At 35.4% G+C, this 17,020-nt stretch overlaps 1 protein-coding gene across 6 annotated transcripts in view; it reads right to left on the reverse strand.

Moving 5' to 3' along the window:
• ERC2 (ELKS/RAB6-interacting/CAST family member 2) overlaps positions 1-17,020 on the reverse strand; it is a 900,269-nt gene that overhangs the window by 392,306 nt on the left and 490,943 nt on the right. For 3 of the 6 annotated variants that reach the window (XM_040246394.1, XM_040246393.1, XM_040246396.1), the window contains 2 exons: positions 6,195-6,388; positions 669-680 (listed from right to left, as the gene is read on the reverse strand). In XM_040246394.1, the coding sequence (XP_040102328.1) occupies positions 669-680; positions 6,195-6,388 (206 nt within the window). The other 3 variants (XM_040246395.1, XM_040246397.1, XM_040246398.1) reach the window with 2 other exon arrangements.

The raw sequence follows: 17,020 nt of genomic DNA on the forward strand, positions 1-17,020 counted from the left end.
CAACAAGGAATTTAGTTTACATTTGGCTCCATATGCTATGCCCTAGGGAATTAAAGTATATCTTATGGCTAATAAAAGTGAAGTTAAAAAGTTTATAACCAAAACAATGACAGGAAATAACATGTGTGTACAATATGTTACTAACACACTGACAATTTTCAAAAGTGACTTTAAAAAAGTATTATCAATCTTTCAAAACACAGTGATTTATTAAGCGAAAAGTCTGAATGGTTTGCACTATTAAATTTAGCTTTTAAGTTGCTGCATCATGAGCAAAGCTTTTGTTCTCCTAGGTTAAATTTAGCATCCTGCATTTGATTTTTCCACTGCTCCACAGTTTAATATCATGTAGCTAATTTTCTAAGCTGCTCAGGAGAAATGCACTTGGGAGCTTTCACAATGATTTCTTTCACTGATTTTATAATCGAGGAAGAGAAAGTATCAAATAATCCAATAGTGATCTATTTTCATCATCTTCTTTGCCTTTTCCCACCTATACAGTCTTCTCATAAAGTAAACATTCCTTAGGCATGAGATGAAATGAAAAAAAAAAAAAAAAGTGGCTGCCAGAGGAAAACCATTTCAGAAATGTGTTTGTTAAACAAGTGCAAGCAATAAATTGAGCTTAGGAGAGAAAGGCAGTTAGAAGAAAAACTGAAAGTACTGACCTGAGAGTCAAGCTGATTGGAGCAAGGGTGAAAGCGGCAATTTGGAGGATAAGCAGAAAGGAAAAGGGATAGCAAAAGAGAATAAAAGGAAGGAAACGCATTAGTTTTAAACATACAGCCAACAGAAGTTACATTAGCAGGTTTCATAACCAAATGAAGGACAATAAACCAACTTTTATCTGATATTACCACCCAAAAAGCCTGGCACACACTGTAAGTAATTATACTAATTATTACATATAAGAAACCAGTCTGTCATTCATATAATCTCAAGCACTGATGTGAACCAGAGGTGTATTCCAGCAACCCAATGGCACAATCTGCCCTTTTCTGGATGAATATTTATAGAAGAAGTTCCTATCTGCGTGTGTGTAAAATTTTATTATTTAATAAACTGAAATGGAAACTACTAAGGTATTAGAAAAGTGGTAACCATTTATGTCAGAAAGATTTTACTAGAACCAGTAAGTTGGAAGACTATATCCTATGAGATATTTTTCCTTCACTGTTAAAAATCAAATGGACCTGAGCAATCTGGCTTTCTACTTAAAGGTTTACATTTCAGGTGCTCATAGGGCACTGCACCTCACAAGATCAGAGACTATGAGGACACCTTCAGGTGAAGTGCCACCTGCCTATCAGCCTCCCAAGACAAGACAGATTATCTTCCAAAGCTGAGAGCAATTTTTTCAGTTGTGAAAATGAGGATCAGACTTCATCATTGCAAATATCCAGACACTGGATAACTAATTTATAGTAGAATATATAACATGGCCTTCTAATCTGTCAAAAAATAAAGTTTCTTATGCAAAGCAAGAATTAAAAGAAAAACAAAATTACATACTCTTCCGGCTACCACAGAAGTGATAGAAGGCATTCATTTTCTTAACCTACAAAATACCCTTTGCAAAAAAATCAAGTGGGTTAACAAATACTTATTAGCTATCTGCTCAGTGGGACCCCATTATGCCATACTATGAAGAAGTAGTTTGAAGCATTTCACACAAAAAGGAAAAGCAAAACAAATCTTCAGGAGAAAGCTTAAACAAAAACATTTCAGAGGAAAACAGCATTGACTGTAATGATAAAAATCAAGTAGAACATTCTAGATTAAACTCTTGGTGAAAACATTGATCCAATGCTTTGTGTCTGAAACTCCCCTGCAGAGTGTTTCATGACAACAAATGTAGAACTGATCAAATATAAGAGTTAAGTCAGGCCATGGTCTTTGTAGGTACTCTAGTGATGTTAGCCCCAGCTGCTGTTTCAAATCTTTCAGGGGTATATCAAACTGAGGTCCTTGGCCAAGCTTTAGGGAATGGAATCCTAAACTAAAATAACCAGCAAACATTTAAGACTTAGTTGCTTTTTTCAGGGGACCCTAGTTTCCCTTGCTGCCTCAAAGGCATCTGTGATATCCATGACCTTCCCCAAAAGGCTGCTAGGCTAGGGCTAGTATAAAACCATCTGCCACTTTTTCTTAAAGAAATTCCTTCAAATGCATTTACAAACATTAATGGAAATTACTTAGAAAGAAGAGTTTATATCAAAACAAATAGAACTGGTATCAAGTTTCTTCCATGTACCATGAGACTTCTAGATCATATTGTCATAATTTTAAAAAATAAAGCTTAAGTTTACATTTTGTGAAAAGAGTTCCGAAAGGCAGCAAAGAAATTATGTCAGCATGTTATTGAGCAAATTTAGAGGGAAAAATAACAGTCTGTTTCTCAACCTTAGATAAGGTACTTTTAGGCATCTAACATAATTTCTCATTGTCCAAATGTCTGGTAGCATTAGTCCTGATTCAGATAATTAAGTGCTATCTTGTTTTCTATTCTGATGTTATGTTTTAGGAGTAAAAATCTCCTGTGAGACCCACTCTCCTCTTCATAGTGGGGAGGGATGTGATCGAGGGCTCAATTTGGGCATTCCTTGCCCTCTAGAGAAATACCGACAAAGCCCCTAACATATTTAAGATAATTACATCAAAGGTCGCCTGACTGATTCGTTCCCATGGTGAGATGCCAGAAATCCCTTGGTAGCAAGCTTTGTTTGACAGACTCTGCCTCTCTCTTTCCCCTAAGGCACTAAAGGATTAAACTCTAAATAAAACACTTAAGAGACCTTGATGGGCAATGACACAGGAAAACTACATATTTCATTGCCTCTAATGAATTAGCTACTCAATTGTGCACATACAAGATACCTATCATTGGTGATCACATAAAGACTTTGGCCTGATTTGGACCAACTCTCAGGGACTACTCAAAGTCCCCCAGCTACACTGTGTAACTGCCCCCAGAGCAGCCTGCAGTCCAAGGCAGAAACTCCTACTGGGCCATCAGCATCAAGTCGAAGAGTTTATGCACAGAAGGGCACATGGGGACCACACGAGCAATATGCACTTTGAAAAGCAGAATCTTTAATGGCTGTGAAAAACAACATTCGCGTGGAATTTCACAGGTAAATGCATCCATATAAGTACCAGGCATGTGCTATTTAGAATGTTTTATCATGGAGAAAGTAAAAAAAAAAAAAAAACTAGAATATTAACGGAAAACAAAGCAAACAAAAATTGCCCTCTGAGAAAGAAGTAGGCCAGTATCAGTGTCATTTGAGTTATTCTTAAGCCCATACCTTGCACTGCACATGACTGAAGTTCTGGAGTATTTTAGAACACAAGCTGCTTTTTTAAAAAAGGTCTATTTGCTCTGGTAGGTCACATTACAGACCAGAGACCACAGATTTATTTCAAGTTCAATTTCTTGGTTTTCAAAATCACAAACTTAATTGCAAACACTCCTCTATGACTCCAAAATGGAGATATATGTCACATTGCTAAGTAATCTTTAGTTCCCAACATTATGAGGTATGAATTTTGTAGTTTAAGCCAGCAAATAGAGATACTGCCCAATTTGAAAAGGACTGTCTTACAATTCAAGGAAGATGCCTTGGTCAGAATACACATGTAACTGAGCAGATAATGTGTCAGAAAAGCAGGCCAAGGCTGAGCTCTCCTTTTCCCAAGAAACTTCCCCTCTTGATCTCCACCCCCCCACCTCCTTCTGGGTCTGGGCTCAGACATTTCCCAGACTATTCTCTGCTTCTGGACGCGAGACACAGGCAGGCAGAGAACTGGGACGGAGTCAAGTCCCACCACACGTTTTATGAATTACAGTGCCTGGGAGGCATCAGCTTTAAGGAGAGGCAAAGGCAGAGATAAAGAAAATGTGCAGAAAGTACATAAAGATAAATGCCTGTAAAATCACTGTTGTTTTAATACATTCCATATTGAGGAAATAAAAACGTGAATATTCTTGATGATTTAATGGCAATAACGTCCAGCTAAGTAAGACCTGTTTGTCCAACTAGACAGTTATGTTATTTTATGCAAATATTTATAGTAGCTGATCCTGATTTTCAATTACTGTTCTGAAGGGCTGGTTTAGTGTAGAAAAATGCCTTCAAAATGTGGGGCACATCACTTTCTCTCCTGAAAGCTAGTAAAGATGAAGCAGATCTCCCACGGACCAGCAGCCATGCCTCTCGGCCAGCTATGTGACTGTTGAGTGCTACTGGACTAGCTTCTTCCTTCTGGCCCATTCTTGGATGGAACTGTTCTCAGTTGCTCATTTGTCAGACCTGGGTTCGAATCCTGACTTTGACTGTTATAAACTCCACAACCTTGAGGAAGTCACTTAATCCATAAAATGCTTTCTCATCTATAAAGTAATGACAATGAGATTTCCTGTGTTGTGGGCAGGATTAAATGTTATACAGTATTTGCAGGTCAAATGCCTAGCACAGTAACTGGTACACTGTGAGCATAAAAATATATATCATCTATTATAATTATAATTACTATTAGTAATATTATCTAGGGCATCTTCTCTATGGCTCACTTCTCAGAGAAGTGGACTAGGAGTCAGGAAACCTACATTACACTTTTCTCTTTTTCTGACCACAATTTTTTAATCAATCTTTCAAAGTCTCAATTTTCTCAGCAATAAGAAAGATATGATCATAACTTCCCTGTGATTTCAAAGTATCTTTTTGAGAAAAAAATTTGGTCCTAAAATATAGTTCCAAAATAGACATGTAGATACATCTAAATTAATAATATTTTTAATAATCAGTAGGCTGACAGAATGAATACTTGTGCACTTTGAAATTCAAATGAAGCCCTTAAGGATTTTAATTTGTACTCTTACCAGAAAAGAAGTCTTGATGTAATTTCTAAAATGGGTCATACTGAACAAAAATCAGATTATCATCAAACTAATGCTAAGATTTTTAAATGAAATATGTTTTGGAGTTTGGGTATACTACACATTAAATTTTAAAATGTTGAAATTTTATTAAGAATTAACCCATCCATTTAATCCAGAGTGAGATAATATTGAGAATCCACTTCAGCATTCAGGTGTTCATAAGGATATAACTGCCTCACCTTACACCAGGACTTGGTGCCTGCAAAATGTGATACATTTTAATAGGTTGTTAGAGATTTACTTCTAAGAAGATTCAAAGTCATACAGATGGCATGAAGCAGAAGCAAAACCTGAACCCAGGTCTTTCTGTCACTAAAGATCACAATTTGTCTAAATACAAGGTCATAGAGAGCTATTCTGAATATGCCTTGAGGTCCTTTAGAGCTTCATGAGTGTCTTGATCAGAGCTGGCAAACATTCACTGATTTATTCAGAATCTGCTGATCTCTTCCATATGGACTGAATCTAGGAAAGACAAATTCTGCCTTACTGCTGAACTAGTGAGCAATCCTCAGAAGTAATGGAGTTACATAAGATTATTCAGAAATTCTTTCCTTACATGAAATATAGGAAAAAGCATTGATAGAAAGCTCAATCTTAGAGTCTATACTATACATAAATACAATAGATTTATCTGAAAATCTAATTACTCTGGAACCCTGATATAATCCTCTTTGTTTTTAGACAGAATTTGCTATCAACTCAGCCTGCCTCAGACCTTATTTAAACATATTTATTTACCAAATGGCATAAGGTCCTCTTAAAAGATAAGTTCCAAGATGAATTTGCTGTGGTGTGCTAACAGATATCTAAAGGATATGAGCTCCTTTCCATTTCCCCTGTCTTGAAAGAACTCCCAACTATATTCTTCCACATTCTATGCTTAAGACAAACCTAAATGACAAATGCTTGTTTTTGATAAGAAAAAACTGAGGTTTCAGGTAGTCACAGCTTCAGTCTCTTATACACTTTGCTGACCCAAAGGCTAGATTATGGATATCACTCAAGAAAGTTGATTATTATTTTTGCAAACACTGAAGAAGTATATAAACCCTCAAAAGATAATCCAACCAACTTCTGAGTATCTCACAGAAACACATCATCATCCCTACAGGCCATGTTCCTCATAAGCAATCTGTTTCTTTCTTAAAATATGAATGTACATTCCAAATTTACCGCACCCTGAGATGGACAACTAAGCAACTAATGTTCACTCACTGTTGACAATTTACAACATGACTGCAAAGTTTACCTCTCAAGTTCTGCAATTTTCTTGTCCTTGTCATTCTTTTCATTCTCCACCTCCTTGAGGATCTCCAGCAACCGGTCAACTTCTGCTTGGGCCTTGCCACACTCATCACGGTAGTAAGACGCCTCTTTGTCAAGCTGTTTTATTCGGTCTGCAAATTCTGGGTTCATCCTGGAGTCATCTTCAATATTATGAGCCTTCAACATTATATTTTTAAAGAATGTAGTTAAGATAACAATTTAAAACAGTAGACAGTACAGTCACCAATGGCCCAGAAATTAACTTTGGGGAAAAAAAAACAAACTATCAAGAATTATGGGTATACTGTCAGTTAAAAGGCAAAATAGAAAAATCACAAATTTCAGCTATTTTTTTAAAATCTTGATTTTTTAAGGTGGGTTTCTTTTACTGTTGTTATTTTGATTCATTAAATGATGCTACTTTTTGCTTTTTTTCCCTTACAAGAAATGGGGGCTTGGTGGAGGTAGAGACAGTAATATGCTTATTTCTGGTGTTTCGGCAAGGAACTAAGACAGTTCAACTCCTCACAGTCAAGCAAGTGATTCATACCGACAGCTTCCTTTCCAACACAGAGAAATTGAGATAAAGCAATATTAAATTATTTCTCCAAGAATCATCAAGGGCATGTGTAAAGCCAGATAACATATAAGAGACTGGATGACTGATCATTGAACATTTCATTCCACTGAGAAATTTCAGCAGAAGATGTAGAAAGAAAGAAAGGCTTGAAAACGCAGAAGGCCTTTCCAGCTAACAGTCATACCCATACGTTCTTGTTCCTTTGATTAAATTAACCTGAACCGGGAGGAGGATGAGCTAGTTCATGAACAAGCACACAGACAAGAATCCGCAAACACATGCATGAGGGGTAATGGTAGAGGGCAGCTTTACACACGAGAACAGACACAGGCAACAACACAGTAACAATACTGCAGAATAATTTGCAGCCAAAGTATCTGTGGTTTTGTGTGTGTGTGACAGTGTGTTATGGCTTTCTTTTTTTCCCAAAATAAACTTTTGGCTGAAATATTCCCACAGATGAAAATAACACTGCACTGCGATGTTTTGCCTACCCCTTGTTTCCCATTATTCCTAATTGACTTCTTCAAAGAGCAGGCAGGGAAAAAACAAGCAGTTTAACAACAGTGCACATTCAACACAGAAAGTTCAGAGAGGTCATATTTGTATATATCTCCAAAATCCATGTGTGAAATAATTAAATGTTAACAATTTATTAGGACTTAAATTGTCCTGCTATCTTCCAGGTAAAACAGATGTCCATTGGATTTTTATAGACTTAAAAAAATTTTTTTCAGGGAAAAAACAAGGCAAGCAAGATACAACTACTGTGGGGTCAAATGAATCATGCATGGTTAGAAAAATTAAGACTAATAGTACTGTTAGAAGGTTGACAGTCTTTGCAATGATTTAGTAGAAAAAAATTCAAAAATTAGTATAAAGAAAAATAAGTTTCTTATTTATGAAAAAATAATTATTTTAAGGATATTTTTGCATGTAACATATTATTTAAGCATGAGGATAGATGGGGAATAATTTGCTTTCATGTTCTTTAGTCTAAGATTTACTTATTCACAAACTCAACTACGCAAAAGAACTTGGAAAAAATAAATCAGTTCAACACAATATCAGGTAGCTTTTTATCCACATTTCTCAGAAAACATTAATTTTTAATTATTTAGTATATACACTGAGTTTCATTATAATAGAATACAATAGAACTAGTGAGTTTTTTCATTATAATTAAAATAATTTGAAAGAGAATGCTGAGCTAACATGCCTTTAGGAGTTTATTCATCTAATAATTTTATTTTCAATTAAGATAAATATCAAAATCTGTTCATCTATTATCAGAAATGTAGACACTCATTTTTAAAAGAAAATACTTCATATAACTACTTCTATTTGTGATACTACTAATCAATTCATTACTCTTGTAACAGAAAAGCATTTAAAATGCACAGTTTTTAGATTATAAGAGAAAGAAAACAATCGTTTTATGTTCATTCTCTTCTCCTTTAGACTCTGATACCATTACTCTATGGCAGCTAAAAACCTTTCCATGGCAGTTTTTTCACAGTACTCAAACAGTGACATTCAAAAAAAGAATGAACTAAGTAATGACCAGCTACGAGCACTCAAAATAAATGAATAAATGTTTTAATAGCTTATTTCTGATGAGTGAAAATTCCTTTCACAACTTAGATTTGAAGATTCACAAAAAACTTGCAGTTAGTTGCTGTGGTTTATTTTGGTTGTTTTTATTCCTAAGATAATTATTATCATGAGTTTTAATAGAGGGGTACAGGATTTCTAGTTGTAAGACCTAGATTCTAAATCTGGCTTTGTGTCTTATGACTATGGACAAATGAATAAGCCTGTCTAAGGACAGTGAAAATGAGAAAATGACAAACATGGGAAAGGTCTTGTTCATTTGGAGTTTTACTGTGATTATTATTTCATAATACGTATCCCATCAGTGGGGCTTGCTATACAGCTGAGTTGATGTTTGTTTAATTTTTCATAGACAAGGTACTACATGCACCTTAGAGAAGCCTCCCTACTAAGTTTTCAGAAAAAGCAGTGTGTTCGTGATAGGTATGTGAGCACATTCCTTAATTTAGCTGCTTGAAGAGAAGATGATAAACCCAAGCAAGTTTTCAGCATGGGGTGAATTTAGACAGATTGCTAGTCTTTAAACCTAGCAAGTGAGTGTGGTCAAGGGACTTGTGGAACATTTCAAGATAAAGATGATCTAGGAAAAAACAGTCCTGAATCTCCACTTGTTGATGTCATGTGATGCCACATCTCGGTCATGTTATTAAAATAAAGACCACAGCCAAGTTTATAGCTGGCCTGCTGTCTGTTAGAAATTTGTAGGTGCTAATGATTCTTTCTTTTACAAGGAACAGACAACCTGAAGAACACTTTTGAATTAAATACATCTTTATCTCCATATCAATATCTACTGATTTCTGGGCAAAAGAGATTATGTCAAAGTACATTTGACATGGGTGCCAGAATTCTTGACAAGGTTATTAAATAAAGTTGTAGATAGATGTGATTTTTAAAATATTTAAGTCAATAGAAAGCTGTAAGAAAGAGTCATATAGAGACAGAAGGGTGACAGCTGATTTGGGGTATTCACTAGGGTCCTTGTGAAGACCCAAGAGAAGACAGATTCACACGACTGGAGACTGGCAAGTTCTGATCCAACCTAAGCAGTGGAAGCAGAAGTCTTCCATAGAATTTAACCAGCTATATGCAGCACGAATCACAACTTTGCAGAGGATGGGCTGAAACTGTTAACTAGTATAGCATGAATGTCTTATACTGTGATATATATACATGGCAGGGGGGGAGGTGATTAAAGAAAAACATGAGGAAATTGAGTTTATAAAGTCAATGCTTGTCCAAAATTATAAGGCCACAGCCTCCTCTTTAAAAAGAGAGAAGGAAGCATTTTCTTTGCATTTAGGCAGTACTCCTGCCTTTTCAAATTAAACATGGATTTTAAAATCTGGACAGGAAGCTTCTGATGGGGGTCAAAAGTAGGTAAGATATTTGGGCCTAATGTACTTTAGGCACTGCAAAAACATAATACATTTGAATAAATCATTACCTGGACAAATTCCTACCATGGCATTCTGACCCATTCAAGGTTTAGAATGAAAATACACAGTAAGTACTTCTTCTTATGAATCTGTTGGTTTTAAATTAGTTCCCCCAAAAAGTCAGGAAGCAATTGTCAATTCCTTTCATCTAAGACATAGCTTCATTCACTAGTCAGGAATCTAGCTCTTAAAAAATACAGATTGCTATGGATTTTCTTTTAATGGTTTCAGAACATATTATCACAAATACAATTAAGCACATTATCACTTTCAAAGACATACAACTGTCATTAAAACCAAAGGAATACTGGTGAACTTTTTTTTTCCTAATTAGAGATTTACCTTTTCCCAATTAAACAGGTCAGTTTAAAAAGCAAATCTAGGTATCTGGTTCTGCTTCAAAATATCTCTGGTAACTTTTAGGGCAACTTTCAAGCATTTTATAGAAACAGAAAATTGAGAAAAGAACATTTCAAAAATGTCTGTATTACAAACTAGGTAAGTAAAATTTGAGGGTCCCCCAATTATGTTTCTTCCATTTCCATATGTAAGGAAATTTGTCACAAATGGGAACAATCAAAACAAAGTTTGGAGCCTCACAGATGTGGGCAAGCTTGGTATTTTGATACGAACTGGTTTTGAAAGTCTGAATCAAGAACAAAAGAGAAATTTGGTCATGACTCAGGAGAAGGAGTATATAACAATACTTAGCGGTTATTTTAATGAAAGAATTTAGAACTATTTCAGGAAATAAGGCAAAATTTCAAATTAATACTATATCAAAATCAAAATTAAAAGCAAACATGCCTAAAATGATACCAGGATTGATAGTACCAATATGACAAAACATAAGTTTATTAACACTACTCTTGTGAAAGTTAGCCACTGATTATTTTCAATAAAATGTTAGTTCATCATTCCAAGTGGCTAGAAAGGAAAGCATTAACTTTAGTCCAGAAGCCTTCTGTGAAACTAGGCAGCGGATAGCCAATGATAATGTTAAATAACTTTCTCTCTTTGAGATGGGCCTTAACAATTTTAATAATAAATCACTTTTCTCTAACAAATGATTAGTCATGACTATGAAGTATAAGCAAAACACTAACTAATGAATCTGAGGACTCTTCTTTCACGCTGCTTATTGCTTTAGCAATAATTTGTTAAATTTATGCACTGTAAAAATATGATTCTCTATTACAGATCTTTGGGAGTTTAGTGTCTATTAACAACACCTTCATATCTTAACAGAAGAACAAGGTATATAAACTACTCTAAACGTTATATTTTATTTCAGTCTTCTAAAGGAAGTTCGAATTGTCACATAATTTTGAGTTATGAACAAAATATTACTTTTTAGAACAGAGTTTTTAGGGTGATCATAGAAATTTAAAATATTGTAAAATTTAGATTTTATTTTAAATCTAATTAACTAATACCAAATATAATAGCTGAGTAAAAAAATACATCTGGAAACTAATAATGATGTATCTTTGTGCTTAGGAAACTTAGTGCTAAAGGAAATTCTTCTTGCACAATTCCAGCTAACTACATCTAGAATATTCAAATTTTGCATATTATAACAACTGTTCCAAGAAGAAAATTCTTATCATAGATGAAACAAATTAGATATTTATAATAAACATAAATAAAAGTTCAAAATAATTTTCTTAAGTTACTCTTGTGCAAAATAAAAAGAACCAATTTATGCTTAATACTTTTTAAGACCTTTCACACAAATATATAATTATTAATATAATACCTTTTAACTAAGGAATTTCCTAAAATTAACATAGAAAAATGAGTAATTATCTGGATGGTCTGATATAAAACTCTAATTTCAAATCTTAAGTGTTATTTTGAATATAACTTGAGTTCTCTAGGTATTGAAAACCTAGATTAAATGTGAGACATCTGTGTTTGTGTGTATATGTGTGTTAGTACATGCTACATGTATGCCCCAAATTCTCTCTTAAATAGCTGTAACTATACATTGTGTCAGAGAAGCTAGTGTATATGTGAATCAAATAATTTTTAGCTACTGGCTTAAAAAAAAAGCATAAAAAGAAGCCACTGTACCTACATAAGGACTGTCAAAGCATTTATAATTGAGGCTATCATGTCCCTGAGATTACATAGTCATACAATGACATAAAAATGACAAATAACTCACTGAATATTAACAAAAAAATTTTTCCCTTGTATTGGAAAAATGGCCTTTTTCTTGTGAACCTTTATGTAAAATATGAGCCCTGGTAAAGATGAATTCTCACTCACTATGTGATAGTCCCTAGGGTTGCAAAGAAATAGAGGAAAACAACAGAATGGGAAAGACTAGAGACCTTGAGTTATGAACAAAATATTACTTTTTAGAACAGAGTTTTTAGGGTGATCATAGAAATTTAAAATATTGTAAAATTTAGATTTTATTTTAAATCTAATTAATTAATACCAAATATAATAGCTGAGTAAAAAAATACATCTGCAAACTAAACTCAAGAAAATTAGAGATACCAAGGGAACATTTCTTGCAAAGATGGGCTTGATAAAGGACAGAAATGGTATGGACCTAACAGAAGCCACCTAAGAAGAGGTGGCAAGAATACACAAAAGAACTGTACAAAAAAGATTTTCACGACCAAGATAATCATGATGGTGTGATCACTCACCTAGAGCCAGACATCCTGGAATGTAAAGTCAGAAAGCATCACTACAAACAAAGCTAGTGGAGGTGATGGAATTCCAGCTGAGCTATTCAAATCCTGAAAGATGATGCTGTGAAAGTGCTGTACTCAATATGCCAGCAAATTTGGAAAACTCAGCAGTGGCCACAGGACTGGAAAAGGTCCGTTTTCATTCCAATCCCAAAGAAAGGCAATGCCACAGAATGCTCAAACTACCACACAATTGCACTCATCTCACACGCTAGTAAAGTCATGTTCAAAATACTCCAAGCCAGACTTCAGCAATATCATGAACTTTCAGATGTTCAAGCTGGTTTGAAAAGGCAGAGGAACCAGAGATCAAATTGCCAACATCCGCTGGATCATCAAAAAAACAAGAGAGTTCCAGAAAAACATCTATTTCTGTTTTATTGACTATGCCAAAGCCTTTGACTGTGTGGATCACAATAAAGTGTGGAAAATTCTGAAAGAGATGGGAATACCAGACCACCTGACCTGCCTTTTGAGAAATCTGTATGCAGGTCAGGAAGCAACAGTTAGAACTGGACATGGAACAACAGACTGGTTCCAAATAGGAAAAGGAGTCCATCAAGGCTGTATATTGTCACCCTGCTTATTTAACTTCTATGCAGAGTACATCATGAGAAAGGCTGGGCTGGAGGGAGCACAAGCCAGAATCAAGATTGCGGGGAGAAATATCAATAACCTCAGATATGCAGATGACACCACCTTTATGGGAGAAAGTGAAGAGGAACTAAAAAGCCTCTTGATTAAAGTGAAAGAGGAGAGTGAAAAAGTTGGCTTAAAGCTCAACATTCAGAAAACGAAGATCATGGCATCTGGTCTCATCACTTCATGGGAAATAGATGGGAAACAATGGAAACAGTGTCAGACTTTATTTGAGGGGCTCCAAAATCACTGCAGATGGTGACTACAGCCATGAAATTAAAAGACGCTTACTCTTTGTAAGGAAAGTTATGACCAACCTAGATAGCATATTGAAAAGCAGAGACATTACTTTGCCAAAAAAGTCTGTCTAGTCAAGGCTATGGTTTTTCCAGTGGTCATGTATGCATGTGAGAGTTGTTCTGTGAAGAAAGCTGAGCACCGAAGAACTGGTGCTTTTGAACTGTGGTGTTGGAGAAGACTCTTGAGAGTCCCTTGGACTGCAAGGAGATCCAACCAGTCCCTTCTAAAGGAGATCAGTCCTGGGTGTTCATTGGAAGGACTGATGCTGAAGCTGAAACTCCAATACTTTGGCTACCTCATGTGAAGAGTTGACCCCTTGGAAAATACCCTGAAACTGGGAGGGGTTGGGGGCAGGAGGAGAAGGGGATGACAGAGGATGCGATGGTTGGATGGCATCACCAACTCGATGGACATGAGTCTGGGTAGAATCTGGGAGTTGGTGATGGACAGGGAGGCCTGGCGTGCTGCAAGTCATGGGGTCGCAAAGAGTTGGACACGACTGAGCGAGTGAACTGAACCGAACTGAAATATGAATTGGCAGAAGAGATGGGATTTCAAAGGATATGATCATGCAGTGGACACTCATATGTGTAGAAACATTAGAGGGATCTCCAATGTGTCTTGGCCACTAGCATGGGTACCCCCAGTACCTCCAAATCAGACATTTGCCCTGTGGCAATGTGGATATAAATGGAGCACTAAGTTTAGGACTCAGCATGTCTAAAGATTAATTTAAAATTCATAAGAGGCTTCTGGAGATGATCCCTGAGCACAATAACCATTAGGGCTACAGCAATGAAGGTTTGCAGACTGATGAAAAAAATGGTATTACTTGTCTCAAATTAAGAACTAAAGAAAGCAAAGAACTCAACTGCAGCGAAATGGCACAGTATTTATGATACAAGACAAAACTCACTCAGGAGTAGAGACTGGTAGTTAAGCTGCAGAAAGGTTATTATTATAAGAAGTAATAGGGAAACATAGGCAACATTTTAGACTCCTAGGAAATGACATTAGACTATCACTTCACAAAATGAAGTGGCAAAAGTTAAAAGCTTCTAAAAGTAGAAAGTTTATTTCTACTCTAAGAAACAACCAGTCCATTCTAAAGGAGATCAGCCCTGGGTGTTCTTTGGAAGGAATGATGCTAAAGCTGAAACTCCAGTACTTTGGCCACCTCGTGTGAAGAGCTGACTCATTGGAAAAGACTCTATGCTGGGAGGGATTGGGGGCAGGAGAAGGGGACGACCGAGGATGAGAGGGCTGGATGGCATCACCGACTCAATGGACGTGAGTTTGAACTCCGGGAGTTGGTGATGGACAGGGAGGCCTGGCGTGCTGCAATTTATGGGGTCACAAAGAGTTGGACACGACTGAGTGACTGAACTCAACTGAAGAAACAAATGCTCCCAGGAAGATATCAAAGCTTAATTCTTATTTTTTCTGCTTTAGTTTACACCGGTGGACATAGGACTAACTATAAATAATCTTGTTTAACAAAAACAAGTTATAGTTCACCAAATTTTGTAGAGTGGCCATGTTTAAAATAAATAAGAATAAAATAAATTTCTTAGGTACCAGTAACTGGTTAGAAAACAAAAGGAGAAACACACAATTCATAACAGTAATTTAAAAATTATATACATAGAATGCCTTAGGCTATCCATAAAAAGAAATTTCACATGCCTATAATAGGAAAATGAAAAACTTTATTATAAAAGATAAGTGAAATAGATAAAAGCTGTATCAAGTTCATAAATTGGAAGAAAAATATCAGAACAATATCATTCTAAAATTATTTTGGATGTTGAATACAAATCAAGTTAAAATCAACAATTGTGCTATTAAATTAGTAAGGTGATCCTAAAGTTTACCTGGAATGATGGAAAATTAAAGGTTAAGAACATTATAAAAAAAGTGAATAAAAAGCAGAAAGAAGTAGGATAGAATTTGTTTCCCTAGATGTTTAAAAGTATTATAAAGCCATGATAAATAAAATTCTGATCCCACAAGCAATGGAACCTCACCACTCAACATGAAGCAAAACAATCTAAAGATAGATGTAGTTCAATTGATATAAAAAGTAACTTTTATAAAACCTAATATAGGTGAATATTAATGAAATTCAAGGATGACTTCTAAGCACAAGGCAATGAGGAAATCCTAAAGGGAAATACAGGTCAAGAACATAAAAATAGTCCTCTATAGAAAAAACTTAAAGTAAATAAAATCTTGCCATAAATCTGAGAAAGCCTCCATATAAAGCACAAAATAATTCATATAGTCCAATGAGCAAAACAAAAAACTCAAAAACAAGTGCTTAATTCACTTAAAATTATTTATAGAAGAAAACTACAAACAGCTAATAAATGATTTAAAAACTCAGCCACATTAGTAATTAATGATAGCAAAGTTAAAGTGAGAAAAATATTCCACCATGCATGTGTCAAAGTTATGTAAAATGATAGTTTTTCTGTGTGTTGGTCTAGATGTGACAGAATGCCTTTGTTCAGAGCTGGAAGAACCGTGTGACAGATCAGGCACTACTTGGAGCTTTTAAAAGTCCTTGGCCCCTCATTTTATTCTACTAAAAAAATACAAATGTAGTGAAATTAATATGGAAAAATGCTCTTTGGACTATTATTTATACTGGCAAAGAAAAAAAAATAGAAGAAAGAAATGATTAATATTTGGAGAATGAGCACATAGAATAGAATATTGTTAAAACCATTAAAATGGTGTTTTGGAAGAATATATGAGAAAATTTTGATGATATGTAAGAAATACAGGATATAAAAGTCAATAAAAGCTTTGACAATTTGGTGAAAATAAAGAGTATTAGACAAGAAAAAGAAAAGAATGGAGCTAAAGAGAAAAGGAAGAAAAAAGGAAAAAAGGGGAAGGAAGGAAGGAAAAGGGAGGGAAAGGAGAGAGAGGAAAGAAAGAAGGAAAAAGGTAGAAAAGGAGACAGGAGATGAAAGAATACTGACAGTTAATCAAATGATGTCTGGGTGGCAAACAACCTAGATGTTCCTAGTTATTATTTCTGCACAGTAAGATGTCTTATTACTTTTATTTTCTGCTATATCCATCCATATTTTGGCAAACTCTTCACTGTGGCCCTAATCTTATTTTTATAACTGGAAAAAAGACAATTTTTAAAAAATTCTATAAAGGATAGAAAATTCATCATGTTGCATACTTATCAGTCTAAAAAACAAACTGAACCCTTAGAATATCTGCAGACAAGAGGAGCTAAAATATTGAACTATTCACTATGGAATCAGAGAAGGCAATGGCACCCCACTCCATTACTCTTGCCTGGAAAAATCCCATGGAAGGAGGAGCCTGGTAGGCTGCAATCCATGGGGTCGCAAAGAGTCGGACACGACTCAGAGACTTCACTTTCACTTTTCACTTTCATGCATTGGAGAAGGAAATGGCAATCCACTCCAGTGTTCTTGCCTGGAGAATCCCAGGGATGGGGGAGCCTAGTGGGCTGCTGTCTATGGGGTTGCACAGAGCT

The sequence above is a fragment of the Oryx dammah genome, unplaced genomic scaffold (assembly GCF_014754425.2).
Source record: "Oryx dammah isolate SB20612 unplaced genomic scaffold, SCBI_Odam_1.1 HiC_scaffold_9, whole genome shotgun sequence".
Lineage (NCBI taxonomy): Eukaryota > Metazoa > Chordata > Mammalia > Artiodactyla > Bovidae > Oryx > Oryx dammah.